At 43.6% G+C, this 18,464-nt stretch overlaps 1 protein-coding gene across 1 annotated transcript; it reads right to left on the reverse strand.

Moving 5' to 3' along the window:
* Positions 1–4,483: 4,483 nt before the first annotated feature.
* On the reverse strand, positions 4,484–14,033 carry LOC130282392 (trypsin-like). Its single transcript, XM_056530619.1, has 5 exons — positions 13,904–14,033; positions 10,306–10,459; positions 9,571–9,824; positions 6,616–6,752; positions 4,484–4,717 (listed from the first exon to the last, which is right to left on the reverse strand). The coding sequence occupies exons 1-5, from the start codon at positions 13,941–13,943 to the stop codon at positions 4,568–4,570; spliced, it is 735 nt and encodes a 244-aa protein (XP_056386594.1). The 5' UTR covers positions 13,944–14,033; the 3' UTR covers positions 4,484–4,567.
* Between the last annotated feature and the right edge of the window lie 4,431 nt (positions 14,034–18,464).

Below are 18,464 nucleotides of genomic sequence, written 5' to 3' on the forward strand. Positions count from 1 at the left end.
CTACTTATAAGAGAGATAGTCATGCAAAAAAAATCTAGTTATTAGGAATGTCCCGATACCATTTTTTAAAAACCGTATACGAGTACCGATACTTCTTTTTAAGTACTTGCCGATACCAATTATGATACTATTTTAAATGTCATGTGACAGTTTTTTTTTTATGGGAAAAAGGGGGTATTTTCAGTTATATTAGGGAATATATAAAAACAAAAATCTAAACATAATGAATGTTAAAATAAAAACCCAAGATAGCTGTCCCATAATTGAAAACCCTCATATAAGCTATGTAGGTAGTAGGTAGCCCCCCCCCCCTATTAGCTTGGTAGTTAGCCCCCATAATAGCTTGTAGTTAGCAGATAGCTCTCCACATTAGGTATCCAGCAGAAGTCCCCCACATTAGGTAGGCAACAGAGGTTCCCCCATAGCAGGCAACCATTTCCTTATTGTTGGCAGCAGTTCCTCCATAGTTGGCAGCAGTTCCCATGTAGCAGGCAGCAGTTCCCCCATTGTAGGCAATAATTCCTCCATAGCAGGCAGCAATTTCCAGCCCCTAAGCATACATACCTCCTGTGGCTTTTCTTTCTATTTCCCCTGTCGGCTCCAGCATGGTGCAGTGATCGTGGTGGAGGGGCACTGGTCTTGAGGCAAGATTGCTGGCTATCAGCCACTATCTTACCAGGCACAGTGCTACACATTCAGTGGCGGCCATTATCTGCATGACATACATGTACGTCACAGGTCGGGAAAACCTTTCATGACATAATTGACAGGCCATGATTGCTGAGTGTATGGCAGTGTTCAACTCTCAGCATGCCTGGACAGCCTTTGTCAATCTGAGAATGCTAGGAGTTGTAGTTTTGCAACAGTTGGAGGCACCCAGCTTGGGAAACACTGATATATTTACTCACTCAGCAACTGACATCTGGGTCACTTGTCTTTTTATTTGGGGAACAGGCCCTGAATGTTTTAATCTAGTGATGCCCCTGGCTTTCAGCATATTACAGAAGTTAAAGGTACATATCTTGTAAAGTCCTGCACTGCCTGGAGCTCCGTAATATCCCACATCCGATCAGTTGTTTTCCCCCTGTGCCGAACTTTGCCACCACAGAGAAGAAAGAAAAAGAAAGAAACAAAAAAAAAAGTATAAATATTTACAGAAAAATATAATAGTGTCCCTTGAAGTGAAGCTCCATAAAAGTGTATGAACTCCTCGTCTTGTGCTGCGATCCTCAGAGGCTCCTAGCACTGATGCTGTAAATTCATGTATGCTCGCTCCCTACAGCCGTGCACTCCCCTAGGCAAAGTGACAGGCCGGCAGCAAGCACCGCAGAACGCTAGTCCACTCCACAGCTTTGTCCATCAGCCATCTCTTGTCCATGACTCGTGGACAAGCTTATGCTGCTGTGGGACTCGTCAGTATCCCAGGAGGTATGGGGACCCCTAGTGACGTGATTTTCAAAGACCGTTTTCTTTAATAAAATTAGATTTTTTTTCTTTCTTAAAGAAGTATATTAGAAAAACTATTGTTCTGCCAAGATGTACAGCATGTCAAGTTTTGTTTTGGTGCTTAACGGAGGGATAGATGGGTTTGCAAGGGCGACATGGTCAGCCCTCACGAGCATGCTTAGCAGATGGGTACACGGGTATGCAGAGGCGGCATTGTCAACCCACCGCAAGTCAGGCGACATCGCACCACGTGTGAGCTAGATGAACTTTGCATGTGTAAGCTAGATGAACTTTGACCTTTGTGGAAACAGTTTGAACTAAGTCATTTAGTTAAAACTAGTTTTCTCTACAATAAACCAGTTTTAATGGACATTCAGTTTTTGATTGGCAGGAAATTCTAGTTTGTACGTAGGCGTTCAGTAAATATTCTAGTTTGTACAAAGGCGTTTAGTAAAAACTGGTGTTTCAACAAAGGCATTCAGTAAAAACTGGTTTTAACTAGGAAAATGCAGTCAATTCTAGTCTTTCCAAAGACTTTTCAGTCAAAATATTAGTTTTCACAAAGGCATTCAGTCAAAACTAGCTTTCACGAGGGAAAACTAGTTTGAACTAAAACTAGTTTTAACTGTAGTATATGTATATGTGTGTGTGTGTGCTTTTGGGTCTGCACAGTGGAGCAGTCAGGTCCTCCCACCCATGTTACTGATCACATGTTAATGACATCATGGACGGCCCTCTGCTCTGCCACACACAGCCCGATGTGCGTCAGTTTCCACCCCTGTGCTGCCTGTGAAAGCCACCGCTGATACAGGAGGGAGAGGATAGGTGGCCATCAGCCTTATTGTGGTAAGGATCCCTACTGTCCCCCTGATGTAGGGGCCAGGTTAAAGCTGTCGACCCTTGTGACCCCATAGCTATGCCACTAAGGCCAATGACTGGTTACCATACTAAGGTTTCATCCATGGTAATGTCACCTTATACATATAAGGGGAGATTCATCAAGACCTGTGCTAAGGAAACGCAACCAATCAGATCGCTACTTTCATTTTTCACAGATCTTTTCAAAAATGAAAGAAGCAATCTGATTGGTTGCTATGGGCAACTGGTTAACTTTTCCTCTGCACAGGTTTTGATGATTCCCCCCGATTGAATACAGGAGACCCCCTAGGAGGCTGCAGCAGAGGAACTGTAATACCATTCATCTGTATTAGAGTTATTTATATTTGTAATAACCTCGACAAATCCTTCAATAAAACCCAACATTTAATGTGAAGAACTACTGATATTTCTATAGTGGTAACATACTGTACCCGCTTCTTCCAGCTGCTAATACCTCCACCTATAGAGCCAATAATTCTGCCACCTTCCATGCTACATTACATCACAGAACAGAGGTGGAAAACTTAATGGGGGAGACTTATCAAAACCTGTGCAAAGGAAAAGTTAACTAGTTGCCCATAGCAACCAATCAGATCGCTTCTTTCATTTTGCAGAGGCCTTGTTAAAAATGAAAGCAGCGATCTGATTGGTTGCTATGGGCAACTTTTCCTCTGGACAGGTTTTGATAAATCTCCCCCATTGTGCTTAAAACTTTGCCAGAAAAAATATATGTAGACAAAGGGTGCCACAATCAGCACTCATAAACAACAAAGTGCCACAATCAGCACTCATAAACAACAAAGTGCCACAATCAGCACTCATAAACAACAAAGTGCCACAATCAGCACCCAAATAGAACCATATATGGGCAGTGCAACCTCCTGCTGCCATGTCTGCAGTTTAGCTGAAGGTAATACAAGAAATCTCCATAAGGTTATAATACAAAATACACTAATCAGTACAATGGCTCACTGCAATGCCCCTAGAACCAACCAACGCGTTTCTGATGCCAAGTTATTGGCGGCTTCCTCAGGGGAGAAACCATTTTGGGATTGTGAGCGAAAAAAAACTAGGTAGGTGCGCTATGATGGCAGCCACCCCCAAAACACAGTTACTTAATAGAGAGATGCATGTAATATATCGGATCCTCTGGTATTAGACAGGTCTGCTATTTGAAGCACCGACAACTCCCCAGGTCAATGGGCTAGTTAGTCAGCAACAGTCCGACCCCATATGTTAGGGGGGTGCTGGTATTTCCATCGGTCGATGACCTGTAAAGAAGGAGAAATTCACCACTGAATTGTTAGTATCTCCACCCCATGTACAGCTACAGCAGCGAGGAGGTGCACGCCAGAGGATCCCCGGAGATTTGGGTTGCAGTCACAGCACTGCATGGTACATCCGGTGGAGACACTGTAACCATTCAGTGGTGAATTTCTCCTTCTTTACTGGTCATCGACCGTTGGAAATACCAGCACCCCCCTAACATATGGGGTCGGACTGTTGCTGACTAACTAGCCAATTGACCTGGGGAGTTCTAGGTGCTTCTAATAGCACACCTGTCTAATACCAGAGGATCCGATATATTACATGCATCTCTCTATTAAGCAGCTGTGTTTTGGGGTTGGCTGCCATCATAGCGCACCTACCTAGTTGTTTTTGCTCACAATCCCTAAACGTTTTTTCCCCTGAGGAAGCTGCCAATAACTTGGCATCTGAAACGTGTTGGGTTGTTCTAGGGGCATTGCAGTGAGCCATTGTACTGATTGGTGTATTTTGTATTATAACCTTATAACCTTATGGAGATTTCTTGTATTACCTTCAGCTAAACTGCAGACATAGCAGCAGGAGGATGTACTTCTCATATATGGTTCTATTTGGGTGCTGATTGTGGCACTTTGTTGTTTATGAGTGCTGATTGTGGCACTTTGTTGTTTATGAGTGCTGATTGTGGCACCCTTTGTCTATATATATTTTTCTGGCTATATATTTTATTAATATCACAATAAATGTAAAGTTTTAAGCACATCATGTTTTTCACTTCTATAATAATTGCCTTGATCTAGATTGGGTTTTCAGACAACCTTACAGTCCGACATTACAAAGCCAATAGGACATTAAAGAGAAGAAGACAGTCTGTTGTTGGTTTTACATTTTTATTGACATTTTAGCTGCTATAAAGTTGTAAATGACAAAAATAATAGCAGAATAAACTTAAAAAAACAACCAAGGAAAAAGATGTTTAGTTGGCGGCAACGGTGCTGGAGATCCAGGAGTTGTAGTTGCAGACCTTGGTGTAGACACCAGGATAGTTCCTGAGGGCACAGCCATATCCCCAGGAGACAACACCCTGGAGCTGTCCATTGCAGACCACGGGTCCACCGGAGTCACCCTGAGGAGATACAGAGAGAATATTTATATTTTGATAGATTTACTATTTTACATTTTTATTCTAGGAGATAGAACAAACAAGAATTCTTTACATGGTCTTTCTCAAATTAATCAGAAGTCTCTAAAGATACCTGGAGAAAACATGTCCACTCATACTAGAACTAGCCATAGGCAGCTGCCTCATCTATGGAAAAGGAGTCCCCTGTTGTCTTGAAAGGTGGAGGCCCCCTATTTACTTTTTGCACTATTATCCAGCTCTTCATAATGAGTAAATTTCTATTGAATATAAAACCTAAGAATGGCTAAAGCAATAATACAGTAGAATCTCCCAGTGCTGTTTAATCACCACTTATCCCCTCTGTACCATCTCATCCACCCTTTATACCCTGCGCCACTTTATTCCCCCTGTGCCTTTTGCCAAATCTTCTCCCCCCCCCCCTTACCCCCCGGGCCACATCATTTTCCCTTGATGCCATCTGTGCCAGGGGGGGGGAGGGGATGATTTGGCACAGGGGGAGTAAAGTGGCACAGGGGGATAAAGGGGGATGAAATGGCACAAGGGGGTGGTAAAGAGAGGGGGATGAATTTACACAAAGGGTAATAAAGGGGGAATTAAATAGCATAGGGGGGATTAAGGGCAAATGATGTAGCACAGGGGGTTAAAAAAGGGGATGATTTGTCGCAGGGGGAATAAGGGGGAGGGGGGCTGAATAATGTGGCCGGTGGACGTATAGAAGCAGGAGACCACTATTTAAACAGTGGTCTTCTGTGCTGGGGCTGCTGCAGGGGGGTGAAGAGGGGGCCTTGGCCCCTTTGGCCCCTTTCACACTATACAAACTCTTCCGTTATGAATGCCCATTAGGAAATCGGCAGTTATACGGCCAGTACAAAATCACTAACGGCCATTAGAAAATCCCATTATAGTCTATGGGATTTTTCTAATAGCCGATTTAACCCGTTATCGCCCGTTATTAATAACGGCCGTTATTTCGTGACGGGCGAATGAACGGGAGAAATAATGCATGCACTAATTCTACCGTTACTATTGCCCGTCACAAAATAACGGTCGTTATTAATAACGGGCGATAACGGGTTAAAGCGGCTATTAGAAAAATCCCATAGACTATAATGGGATTTTCTAATGGCCGTTAGTGATTTTGTACCAGCCGTATAACTGCCGATTTCCTAACGGGCGTTCATAACGGAAGTGTTTTTATAGTGTGAAAGGGGTCTTACTGATGTATTGGCTGTACCCCCCTGACGGCGGACCTGTGTACAAAGTAGGGCCTGCACATAAGCCTGGTTGTCCCCTATTGGGAGTGTTTTGTCCCCTATTGGGAGGGTTTTTTCCCCTATAAGGTGTGTCCACGTCTGCTATTTGGAATGTCCCCTATTCGAAGGGTGCAAATACATTGAGTCTTATGGGACGCTGCCGGGGAATTAAAAACTGTCCGCCATTGGGAGGTGTCCACTAAGGGAGATTTTACTGTACTATCAATATTACACAACACATTTGGGTAACATTTTTGAATGACTGTTCTTCCCGAGTCTTCAAATCACTGAAATTAAATATATAAGACTAAGAAGATATAGTACCTGAAGAATGAATAAAACAACAACAATTTTACTTAAATAAAAAAAATAGTTTATGTTTTGGAAGAATATCTTACTGGTAATAGGTTACATCTTATAATGGAAATGAAATGAATATGACTATGAAGAAACAATGGGGCACGCAAAAAGCTAACCCTCATATGGGTCTGAGGATGGAAAAGAGTTATGCTTCTTAAAAAGAAGAGGAGAAATAAACCAAAACGCAATTGAGAATGGGCAGTGTCCTGGTAATAGGTTACATCTTATAATGGAAATGAAATTAATACGACTATGAAGAAACATTACCTGGCAGGAATCCTTGCCTCCTTCCAGATATCCAACACAGATCATGTTGCCGGTGATCTCTCCGGGGTAGGCGTTGCTACACTGGGAGGCGGTCAGGATGGGGGCGTTCAGGCACTGCAGGAGGTTGGGCATGCTTGCTGTGATTAAAGAAATTTAAAGGGTTATGATATTGAATTTTTTATGGACCATTACATTATTTTAGGATACAAAGTATTGGTACATGATCACTCAAGCTTGTTCAGCTAATATCTACTCTATACAGTGACCCCCCCGACCTACGATGGCCCCTACATACGATCATTTGAACATACAATGGCCTCGCAGAGGCAGCATCAACATACGATGCTTTTGTATGTTGGGGCCATCGCATAAACGGCTATCCGGCAGCGCAGACTGCTTCAGCTGCCACCGGATAGATGTTTATGGTGCCCCGTGTGGTCCGCTGATGATCACTTACCTGTCCTCGGGGCTCCGGACCGTCCTCTTTGGGATCCCCTCCATCGTCGGCGCTCTCCATCGTCGTCATCACGTCTCTGCGCACGCCGTCCCGTCATCCAATAGGAGCGGCATGCGTAGCGACGTGATGGCGGCGACGGAGAGCGAGGATGCTGGGGAAGCAGAGGCCTTGCCGGAGCATCGGGGACACCCCGGGGACACGGCGACAGCGATGGATGGTGACATCTAGGGCAGCGGTGACGAATGGTGACAGTCCGGAGCGGCGGGGACACGTGAGTATAGCCTCCAATACCAGTGGTCTTCAACCTGCTGACCTCCAGATATTGCAAAACTACAACTCCCAGCATGCCTGGACAGCCGTTGGCTGTCCTGGCATGCTGAGTGTTGTAGTTTTTCAACATCTGTAGGTCCGCAGGTTGTAGACCAGTGTACTATACTTTACATTGCACGGATCCCTCAACATACGATGATTTCAACAACCGATGGTCCATTTGGAATGGATTACCATCGTATGTTGAGGGACCACTGTATCTCAAGATCCCCACATACACATACATGTTCTTTAAATGGAGAAAGAAAAGAAAGCTAGACACATGTAGAGGCAGCTTATCTCCCTGAGAATTAAAGGGGTACTCCAGTAAAAAGCAATTTTTAAAATAAAAATCAACTGGTGCCAGAAAGTTAAACAGATTTGTAAATTACTTTGATTTAAACATCTTAATCCTTCCAGTACTTATCAGCTGCTGTATACCACAGAGAAATTTCTTTTCTGTCTGACCACAGTGCTCTCTGCTGACACCTCTGTCCATGTCAGGAACTGTCCAGAGTAGAAGAAAATCCCCATAGCAAACCTATTCTGCTCTGGACAGTTCCTGACATGGACAGAGGTGTCAGCAGAGAGCACTGTGGTCAGACAGAAAAGAAATTCAAAAAGAAAAGAACGTCCTCTGTGGTATACAGCAGCTGATAAGTACTGGAATGACTAACCTTTTTAATTAGAAGTAATTTACAAATTTGTTTAACTTTTTGGCACCAGTTGATTTAAAAAAAAAATTGTTTCCACCGGAGCGCCCCTTTAAGGGGTCAGGCATTCTAAATTCTAACATTCCCGACCCTTCTCTCCCCAAACATCTGCCATTGCGATAAGGTTGGGAAGCTTCTATATGCTTTACATGATTGGCTGATCCTGCCTAAATCAGTGGGTTTGGCTGACATCACACTAGTGTGTATTTCCAGGCCGGAAGAAGTGCACCTTGCGCGAAAACTACCGGTTTTTCGCCTCTTAGCGCCCACATTTCTGCAGTCCATGTCCCCGGTTGACCCGTTCAGGAGCTTCGAGTCTATTGCTGAGCGGTGAGTGCAGGATTTTCCTTTTTGCTTTTCTTGTCATTTGATACCGAGTCTGTTTCTATATTACGTCCTAGCACCTCTGCTGACTCATTTCTTGTTAAAGGGGTACTCCAGCGTTTAGACATCTTATCCCCTATCCAAGCTATCCAGCTGTCACGCCCCCTCCTATAGGCTTGCATTGAGGGGCGGAGCGTGACGTCACACGCCGCCGGCCCTGTGGTCGCCGGTAATCAGACCCGGAGCGAACATGCTCCGGGGACTGATTTCAACTGGGGTGCGATCAGGCATCTTATCCCCTATCCTTTGGATAGGCGATAAGATGTCTAAGTGCCGGAGTACCCCTTTAAAGTCGGATGGCTGCTGTGTTGCTACCTACTACTCCCCACCTGTGCAACTGATTGTTATACTGCTCAGTGGTGCCGTCTCATCCCTTCCCATTGACAATCTACACTATATGATTGTGCTACCTAAGGTAGGAACCATAGTACAGTGGTCCCTCACGTGACTATATGAATTGGTTCCAGGACGACCATTGTATGTTAAAACCATTGTATGCAGAGACCATAACTCTATAGAAACCTGGTAATAGGTTCTAAAGCCCCAAAAATGTCATCCAAAAATAGGAAACAGTGAGGATTAAAGAAAAATAAGTAGATAACTAATATAGATAAAACAAGTCCTTCCATATAAAAGTAATAAAGATCTGCTGAGAGCTGTAATCACTGTCTATGTAGAGGACAGGAGCTTCTTCAGGGTCCTGTACAGTACACAGTGTCCTAAAAAAGTAAAATGGAGCTGACTCCACCTGGGGCAGCTATCCCTGGCACAGGTAAAGAGTAGTACAGAATGTGTAGTACCTCCCTGTACTGTAGGGGGCGCTAACAGAAAGCCAGTCAGTGCACACACTTTAGGAATACAGGGGTTTTTACCAGTGAATGCCAATTCTAATTGGTCAGTTTTTCCAGCCTTTGACCCGTTTTGCAGATCTGGACCGTCTGTAGCATTGAGTCTGGTTTCAAGTTACAATGGTCCAGAAAAGACCATTATCTGTTGAAAATGTTGTATGTTGAGGCCATTGTAAGTTGAGGGATCACTTTATTCCACTCACCACTGTCCAAAAATCATTCACCGTACTGATTTATGACTTACTTCCACTGCTCAGGGTGTTGCCCCATCCGGAGATCAGACAACTGGTTCCAGCAGAAGCGCAGCCAGTGGGCAGACCAACAGCCTTGACGTAGGAGTTGAGGGTGGCGGCAGAGGCCAGCTTGATCAACAGGATGTCATTGTCCAGGGTTCTGGAATTGTAGCTTCCATGTCTGATGACCTTGGCGGAGTTGATAAACTGCTCGGTGCCTTCACTGGTAGCGATGTTGTGTTCTCCCAGTCTGACCTGAAAGCTCCTAAAAGGTAATAGGGAACAGTAAGAACACTAAAGACTATACAAATCTCTTTGCAGCGCCTCCCCTAGATATTTTATCCCCCGTCTGATGGCGGGGGTCCTGCTGCTGGGGACCTCCATAATCTCCCTGCTGCACCCAGTGTTCGTTTAGAGAATCGGGTGCAGCACTAGAGGCTTGTGACATCACGGCCACGCCCCCTCTATGCAAGTCTATGGGAGAGGCATGACGGCCATTAAGCCCCCTCCCATAGACTTGCATTGAGAGGGGGGGGGGGGGGGCTGCGACGTCACGAGCCTCCGGCCCTGCATCGTCAGTCATTCAGCATGGAGCAAAGTTCCCTAGGTGCACCGGATATCTGGGGTGCCGCAGCCGAGATCCTGGAGGTCCCCATTGGGGGGACCCCTGTGATCAGAAATCTGATGTCTAGGGGTGGAGTACCCTTTTAATGAATTAAGTCTTGAAATAAATAAAAGTAACTCACGCCTTGTAGCAGTGAGCAGCAGAGATCACCCAAAGGTTGTTGATCAGGGATCCACCACAGAAGTGGTAGCCGGAGTTCAGAGACACCACGTAGGGGACGGAGTTCTTGGTGCAGGTGTAACCTCCTACAATCTTATCATCATCCTCAAAAGCAGCTGAGAAAAATACAATTTATGTCTCGTGAATATTTTACATAGAGAAAGTTAAAAAGATTACAGAGAAAGAAAAACCAATTCTATATCCAGTAGAATAGGAAAAAAAATATTAAAGTTAACACTAAAGAATGAATTTGGGGGAACCACAAGACTCACCAACTGCTCCGAAGAGCACACAGATCAGAAGAAACTTCATGGTGGATCCGAGATGAGTATGGAGCGTGAACGACTGATATTTATACCCAAAAACTTATCAGGATATCACCCCTTACCCCCACCTCATCCAAGAGAAAGTTAATCAATATCCGCGTAACCTAAAATATACATGGTAATCTATAGATGAAGGTCACTTTGCTCAGAATGTTATTTTGACCTTGTGAGGTGGATAATTTTGTAACCTTGGGTTGTAATTTAATGTTTTCATCTAGGAAGGTAAATAAGTTTAACTTACATTATTTGTCTTTAGGTTGTGTTACTGTAACTGATACGGTAAACTTTTTGGGTGAATGATCCCAGCATGCTCTGCGTGGGAGTGGTTGCATATGTTTAAACAGCATCATAGACCTCCAGATTTAGTTGTGTTTTATTGTGGAAAATTATTTTAATATTTCAGTTATGGTAACTTAAACTATGATTCATCCCATTTATTGAATCTGGTTGGGCGTTCTTTTCCCAGGATGCTTGTTGTAGTAGCAGTGAGGATAAGGGCTCTGTTGACTATTAAAGGGTTACAATTTTTTTTTATTAACTGGTGTCAAAATAAGTTAAACAGATTTGTAAATTACTTCTAATTAAAAATCATAATCCTTCCATTACTTATCAGCTGCTGTATGCTCCAAAGGAAGCTGTGTACTTATTTTCTATCTGACAACAGTGCTCTCTGCTGACACCTCTGTCCATGTCAGGAACTGAGTAGAGATGAGCGAACTTTTCAAAAATGGTGGTATCAGTATGAGGATACCATATAGTGGCTGAATGACGCAGCGTGGAGGTTTTGGCAGCATGAGGACACCATATAGTGGCTGAATGACACAGCTTGGATGAGGCTAAAGCATGAGGAGACCATATAGTGGCTAAATGACACAGCGTGGAGGTGTTGGCAGCATGAGGAGAACATATAGTGGCTGAATGACACAGCGTGGAGGTGTTGGCAGCATGAGGAGACCATATAGTGGCTGAATGACACAGCTTGGATGAGGCTGAAGCATGAGGAGACCCTATAGTGGCTGAATGACACAGCTTGGATGAGGCTGAAGCATGAGGAGACCATAAAGTGGCTGAATGACACAGCGTGGAGGTGTTGGCAGCACGAGGAGACCATATAGTGGCTGAATGACACAGCTTGGATGAGGATGAAGCATGAGGAGACCATATAGTGGCTGACACAGCGTGGAGGTTTTGGAAGCATGAGGAGACCATATAGTGGCTGAATGGCAAAGCCAGGAGTTGGCAGCAGCATGAGTAGACACTAGGCCTTCACAATCCCTAAGATTCGCAATCCCGAAGATTTTGGATAGCTAGTGTTACCTACCAGAACAACATTTGTATTCCCAGACCTAGGCCCAGCAGGGGTATCAGTAAACCATATATTGCCTGAATGACACAGCCTGGAGTTGGCTGAAGCATGAGTACACACCAGGGCTTCACAATCCCCTAGAAAAAACACCAGCATTTTTGAAATTTAAAATGAAGATTTTGGATAGCTAGGGGTGTCGATTTCATCAGTGCTCTTGTAGCTATGTTACTCCTGGCCAAATTTATATACAGAATGTATATACCGAAGTATAGCGAAGTAAATCAAACAGAGCCATGTCAGTTTCAGATGCTTCTCTGCCTTTATTCAGTCCTTCACTTGGCTTTATTACCTCTGTAATTAGTATAAGTTCCCACCCTCACTAGTGGGATGTTCTAGCATATAGGGAGTGAGCAAATAGCATGGGGAATGTGCCTTGTCCTCGTGGCTCTCAACTTCCTGCATAGTTTCGCGAGCTTCCTTTGTTCAAAGTCTTCACACAATGGTGGGGGCAAGATATCGGAGTGAGCAGATGGGGGTGTAGAATTATCCTCATGGAATGCTGTTTCCTCTAAATGATGGTGAGAGCAAAATGGGAGAGAGGAGATGGGGGAGGGGGGCTCCTAAATGAACATTTTACATTAAAAACATAGATATATCTATTACAAGCCCCCCTAAAAATGATCATTTTACCTTTCCCTAATTTCCATAATCCTAACTCATCTGCCCCAATGTGTTTTCTCGAAAGTTTCACTGTACTTTAGATGACCCATGGCTTGTCCATGGACCCCCTTAGCCTAAGACTTTACACATATGGAGTCAGATAATAAATAAATGGTATAATAAATGGCATTAAAGCTCTGTAATGGGGTATAGGCTTCAGCTGTAATCTCAAAGTCCTCATTTGTCATCACTGGCGTGGCATTCTCGATGGTCGTCTCACACTTCTTCTTTAGGCAAGGCAAAACACAACACACAATAAAGCAAGATTATTAGAATTAGAGTATGGTTATTTAACTGGTCCTATATTGGCTGAGATATATGTGCAACAAGTCTCCCTAACATTTTACATACCCCCTTTTTCCTCTTACACCGTACATCATATCTAATGCCGTACCATTTTGAAATATTATAGCGGATGTGGCTCTTAGTTGTTCGGCCTGACCTTAAAGGGCATTTAAAAAGAAGTGTATTAATCTTTTTTGGTTATAATAGATATAAATAATTTTACTCATGGAAATGTGGGATATTATTGACTCAGCTCCGGCTTTTTTCTAGCATATAGCTATAAAACTCATCTGGGGCCCCCCTTGGGACTCCTATAACATCAATATACACAAAGGGGTCAAAACTCCCAGCAGGGGCTGGACATTTACCTCTTAAGTGTGGTTTGGATTCGTTTGTAGTTTCAGTAATGGAAGTGTGTATGGGCAGACGTGTCTTGACTAATGTGTATTCCCAAATTCAATTCCCTTCTAATCGGATTCTAAGCTTCATATCCCCAAGTATTCCATATTTTACGATAGTTACCATTTACTCATCCCGCTACTTGTACATGTTCACCTACTTCAGATCATCAGCTCACCCCGAAGAACTCAATTATCCAAGGCGACCATGGAAAGAGTCCTGAGAATCTGTAACCTTTGGGAAGTCCCTGGAAATCCCCCAAGAGACATCATACCCCAAAAAATGCAATTCTACCAGGCTGACTCAATCATCTTCTCCCCAATAGGATCCTGCTTATTCACTCACTCACATTTCATACACACTCGGGCAGTAGATAGATACTTTCATGACAGGTACATGGGTAATTGGATCTGGGCGAGAATTACCTATCTTTGCTTCGTCACAGAACAGTCATCTTAAGGCATCAAGATAAACCAAAAGGACGAGCAGGGGCACTGTGACTAGGTACATGAAGGTGTCCTTACCGTACTTCCGGAGATGATCCACTGCCCTCCTCTGTGCCATCTCTTTTGGTTCAAAATGATTCCCCAATTCAGCGCGACTGGATTATGAACGAAATAGCCCAGGCCCCACGTTGGGCACCATCTGGTGTCGATTTCATCAGTGCTTTTGTAGCTATCTTACTCCCGGCCAAATCTGTATACAGAATGTATATACCGAAATATAGCAAAGTAAATCAAACAGAGCCATGTCGGTTTCAGATGCTTCTCTGCCTTTATTCAGTACTTCACTTGGCTTTATTACCTCTGTAATTAGCATAAGTTCCCACCCTCACTAGTGGGATGTTCTAGCATATAGGGAGTGAGAAAATAGCATAGGGAATGTGCCTTGTCCAACTTCCTGCACAGTTTTGCGGGCTTCCTTTGTTCAAAGTCTTCACACAATGGTGGGGGCAAGATACCGGAGTGAGCAGATGGGGGTGTAGAATTATCCTCATGGAATGCTGTTTCCTCTACATGATGGTGAGGGCAAGATGGGAGAGAGGAGATGGGGGAGGGGGGCTCCTAAATGAACATTTTACATTAAAACATAGGTACATCTATTACACTAGTGCTACCTACCATAACAAAATGTTTATTCCCAGGCACTGCAGCAGTATCAGTAAGCCATATATTGCCTGAATGACACAGCCTGGAGTTGGCTAAAGCATGAGGAGACCATTGAAATGTATGATTTTTTTATTTAAATTTAAGATTTTGAATTGGGTACAAACGGCCAAATTTAACAAGCCCCACAGGGCTCATGTGGCCATGAGATGTCGGAGCAACGTCTCCATTTCCCTGACCAGCCATTGTTTCCAACACTTTTCACAAAGGCAATGTGAAGAACAGTGTGACACTGCCGTGCCTTGCACACGTGGTATGCTGAAGGGCCACTGTGACTTGTTCGGGCAGTGGAGGCTGAGGACATGGTGGAGGATAAGGAGGCGGAGTCGCACACTCTTACAGGACCAACGGGCTGACAGAGTGGAGCAGGAAGCAACGTACACAAGAGGTGTTCACAACCCCTAAAATTAAAAGGTGAATGTTGAAATCTCTATTGAAGATGCATGTTAGGTAGTGATAAACATCCAAAAGTGTAAGGCCCAAGCCTAGAAGCATCAGTAAGCCAAGTAGTTCTTGAAAGGCACAGTCAGGAAAAGGCATCAGCAGTGCACAAGAGGATTTCATAACCCCTAAGATTGAAAGATCTATGTTGAAATCTCAATTAAGCATGTATGTAAGTTAGAGCATCCAGCCCTGAAGCATAAGTAAGCCAAGTAGTTCCTGAAAGACACAGGAGCAGTCAGGAGCAGGAATCAGCAGTACCCAAGAGAGTTTCATAACCCCTTACATTGAAAGATCAATGTTGAAATGTATATTAAGCATGTATTTAGCTTGTGCTAAACATCCAAAAATGTAAGGCCCAAGCCCTGAAGCATCAGTAAGCCAAGTAGTTCCTGAAAGACACAGAAGCAGTCAGGAGCAGACATCAGCAGTACACCGGAGGGTTTCATAACCCCTTACATTGAAAGATCAATCTTGAAATCTCAATTAAGCATTTATGTTTTCTAGTGCCACCAGAACATATTTGGAGCTAATATTCCAGTCCCAGTAGCATAAGAAAACAATATATTGGCTGAATGACACAGCCTGGAGGTGGGAAAAGCATAAAGTGCCCATGTAGTGTCTGAATGGTACGGCCTGAAGGTGGGTGAAGCATGAGGAGACCATTGAAATACAAGAATTTTAAATAGAAATCTAAGATTTTGAAATTGAAATTGAGGATTTTGAAGTGGAACTTTTAACTCCCAAGTTTTAGTGACCCGGACCCTGGCGTGTGGGTACAAAGGACCTAATCTAACCATAGTAGGAGGAGACCATATAGTGTCTGAATGGCGCAGCCTGGAATTTGCTGAAGCATGAGGAGACCCCAGGGCTTCACAGAAATTCACAGAATACCACCTGACATTCGAAATAGTAAAATGATAGATACGTTCTCTGAAGAAAAGGATCCTTCATTAGATGACAATATGAGTATTGTGTGTTCCAGTGACATTAACTCATCGGAGGATACAACTTAATTCTGCAACTGAAGAACCACAACAAAGAATGAATGACTTAAAGCCTGCTGGAACTGAGGAACTTCAAAATGGTAAATCTACCACCTGGGATAGTCAGTCAATTCCAACAGCCAGTGGTCGGTATCCATAGTTCAGTATTTCTGCTAGTCCTTGGCAATATTCCTTTTATTACTGGTCTGCTATCAACATGGAAATAATGCTGGGAGAGTAACTCAAGGATAGCCACATGTTTCCTACAAGAAACAGTCAATATATGGAGACCATATAGAGGCTGAATGACGCAGCCTGGAGGTGGCTGAAGCATGAGGAGACCATATAGTGTCTGAATGGCACAGCCTGGAGTTGTCGGAAGATGGGGAGACAATAGGGACTCACAATCTCTCAGAATAAAAGATGAATTTTGAAATTTCCATTGAAGATGTATGGTACCTAGTGCTACCATAAACATATATAGGTAATGTCCTAGGCCCAGCAGCATCACTAAACCATGTAGTTACTGAATGACACAGACAGGAGCAGTCAGCAGCAGGAGTGCACAAGAGGGTATCATAACCCCTAAGATTGAAAGATCAATGTTGAAATCTTAATTAAGCATGTATGTAAGCTAGTGCTAACATCCAAAAATGTAAGGCCCAAGCTCAGCAGCATCACTAAGCCAAGTAGTTCCTGAAACACACAGCCTGGATCAGGCAGCAGGATGTGTACATAAGAGGGCTTCACAACCCCTAACATTAAAAGATCAATGTTGAAATCTTTATTGAGCATGTATGTTTGCTAGTGCTACCATAAAAAATTGTCGGTAATATCCAAGCATACCACCCAGGCGGGCATTGATATCCAGAGTGCCGGACTCAGCCGTGCCAGCCCGGACCTGAGGACTCCAAAGGAGGGTGAGTGGTGCTGTGCACCGAGACTTGACATCTTCATCGCTGACAGTGTTTGCCACATTGTCTGCATTACCTGTCCATGAATTTCCTATTGTAGCTATTGTCGCTACACTCACTACCATATATCGTTACTCCGGACACACCCAAACTAATTGTGACTTTTCATTCTGGACATTTCTTGTGGATTTTTCATTGAAATATCCCTATGAATTACATGGACTGAGAACGTTTTCTCCTGATATATGCAGCAGATATTTAATTAATGAATTTTCTTTGGTGCTACTTACCCATCATATTTATCTCATTTTAATCCTACTATATTCTGTATTTTTTATTATATCTATTTTTACCCAGTATATTCCATTCGCCTTTAGCAAGGGCCCTGCTAGGCGATTGGTCATATATCTCCTTTTTATATAATAAAGACCATTTCTTGGATCCCATCTCCACTAGTCTTTTCCTTTTTCTCTCCCCTGTGCTTTTGAGGACTGGTTCACATAAATATTTTTTATTTATAATTTCTACATATTACATTAGGCCTTTTGGGTGAAGGCAACACCTTTAACCTCAAGCACATTATTTCTTTTATCCTAAGTGAGCTACACATATTTTACATTTCCTATTAAAAGATCAATGTTGAAATCTTTATTGAGCATGTGTGTTTGCTAGTGCTACCATAAAAAATTGTCGGTAATATCCAAGACAGTCCCAGCAGCATCAGAAATCAATATATTGGCTGGATGACACAGTCAGGAGGTGGGGAAAGGATAAGGAGCCCTTATAGTGTCTGAATGGCACAGCCTGGAGGTGGCTGAAGCATGAGGAGACCATATTGCGGCACAATGACAGAGCCTGGAGGTGGTAGCAATAGCATGAGGGCCATGCCAACTGAGGGTTGAGTGTGAGGAACCCACCAACTGTTGACTGGGGGTGTCGAATGTCACTTGAGATGAAGTGGATGACCGAGTGAATCGATCAATAACGGCTGTTGGCTTGCTGGTCGCGACACGACTGCTAGCTGACACTGGGAGCTCAGACGTCTCGCTGCGCCTCAGGCTGGCACACACCCCTACTCTGCTGCAACCTCTGCCTGCGCCTGATGAATTTAGGCCTCTGCCACTCCTCTGTGCACATCCTGGCAATACTCTTCCTGACATACTTATTGCATATATGAGGGGAGTACAATACGATTCACTACACTTAAAAGAGTATTTGTCTAGAACAGCAGCAGGTGTGTACTTTTGGCTGTCCTTTCACAGTATCTAGGCCCTTGACAGATTAACAAGTACAAAATAGTACACTACTTAGATGTAGGTATGCAGTATGCACTGATTAGGGCAGAAGAATGCACTACAATACGCATTAAAAACTCTGTATTTTTGTAAAACACCAGCCGGTGAGTACTATTGCTTGGACTTTCTCAGTAGGTAGGCCCTTGACAGATTAACAGGTACAAAATAGTATACTACTTAGATGTACGTATGCGGTATGCACTTAGGAGGGCAGAAAAATGTGCTACAATACTCATTAAAAGCTCTGAATTTTTGTAAAATACCAGCCAGTGTGTTCTAGTGC

This window comes from Hyla sarda, chromosome 7 (assembly GCF_029499605.1).
Source record: "Hyla sarda isolate aHylSar1 chromosome 7, aHylSar1.hap1, whole genome shotgun sequence".
Classification (NCBI taxonomy): Eukaryota; Metazoa; Chordata; class Amphibia; order Anura; family Hylidae; genus Hyla; species Hyla sarda.

Coding starts and splice junctions, on each gene's coding strand:
- LOC130282392 (XM_056530619.1), bottom strand. CDS start 13,943: ATGGCACAGAGGAGGGCAGTGGATCATCTCCGGAAGTACG. Junction 9,825..10,305: donor GCTGCTCACTGCTACAAGGC/GTGAGTTACTTT, acceptor ATTACCTTTTAG/GAGCTTTCAGGTCAGACTGG. Junction 4,718..6,615: donor GAGGCAAGGATTCCTGCCAG/GTAATGTTTCTT, acceptor GTATCTCCTCAG/GGTGACTCCGGTGGACCCGT.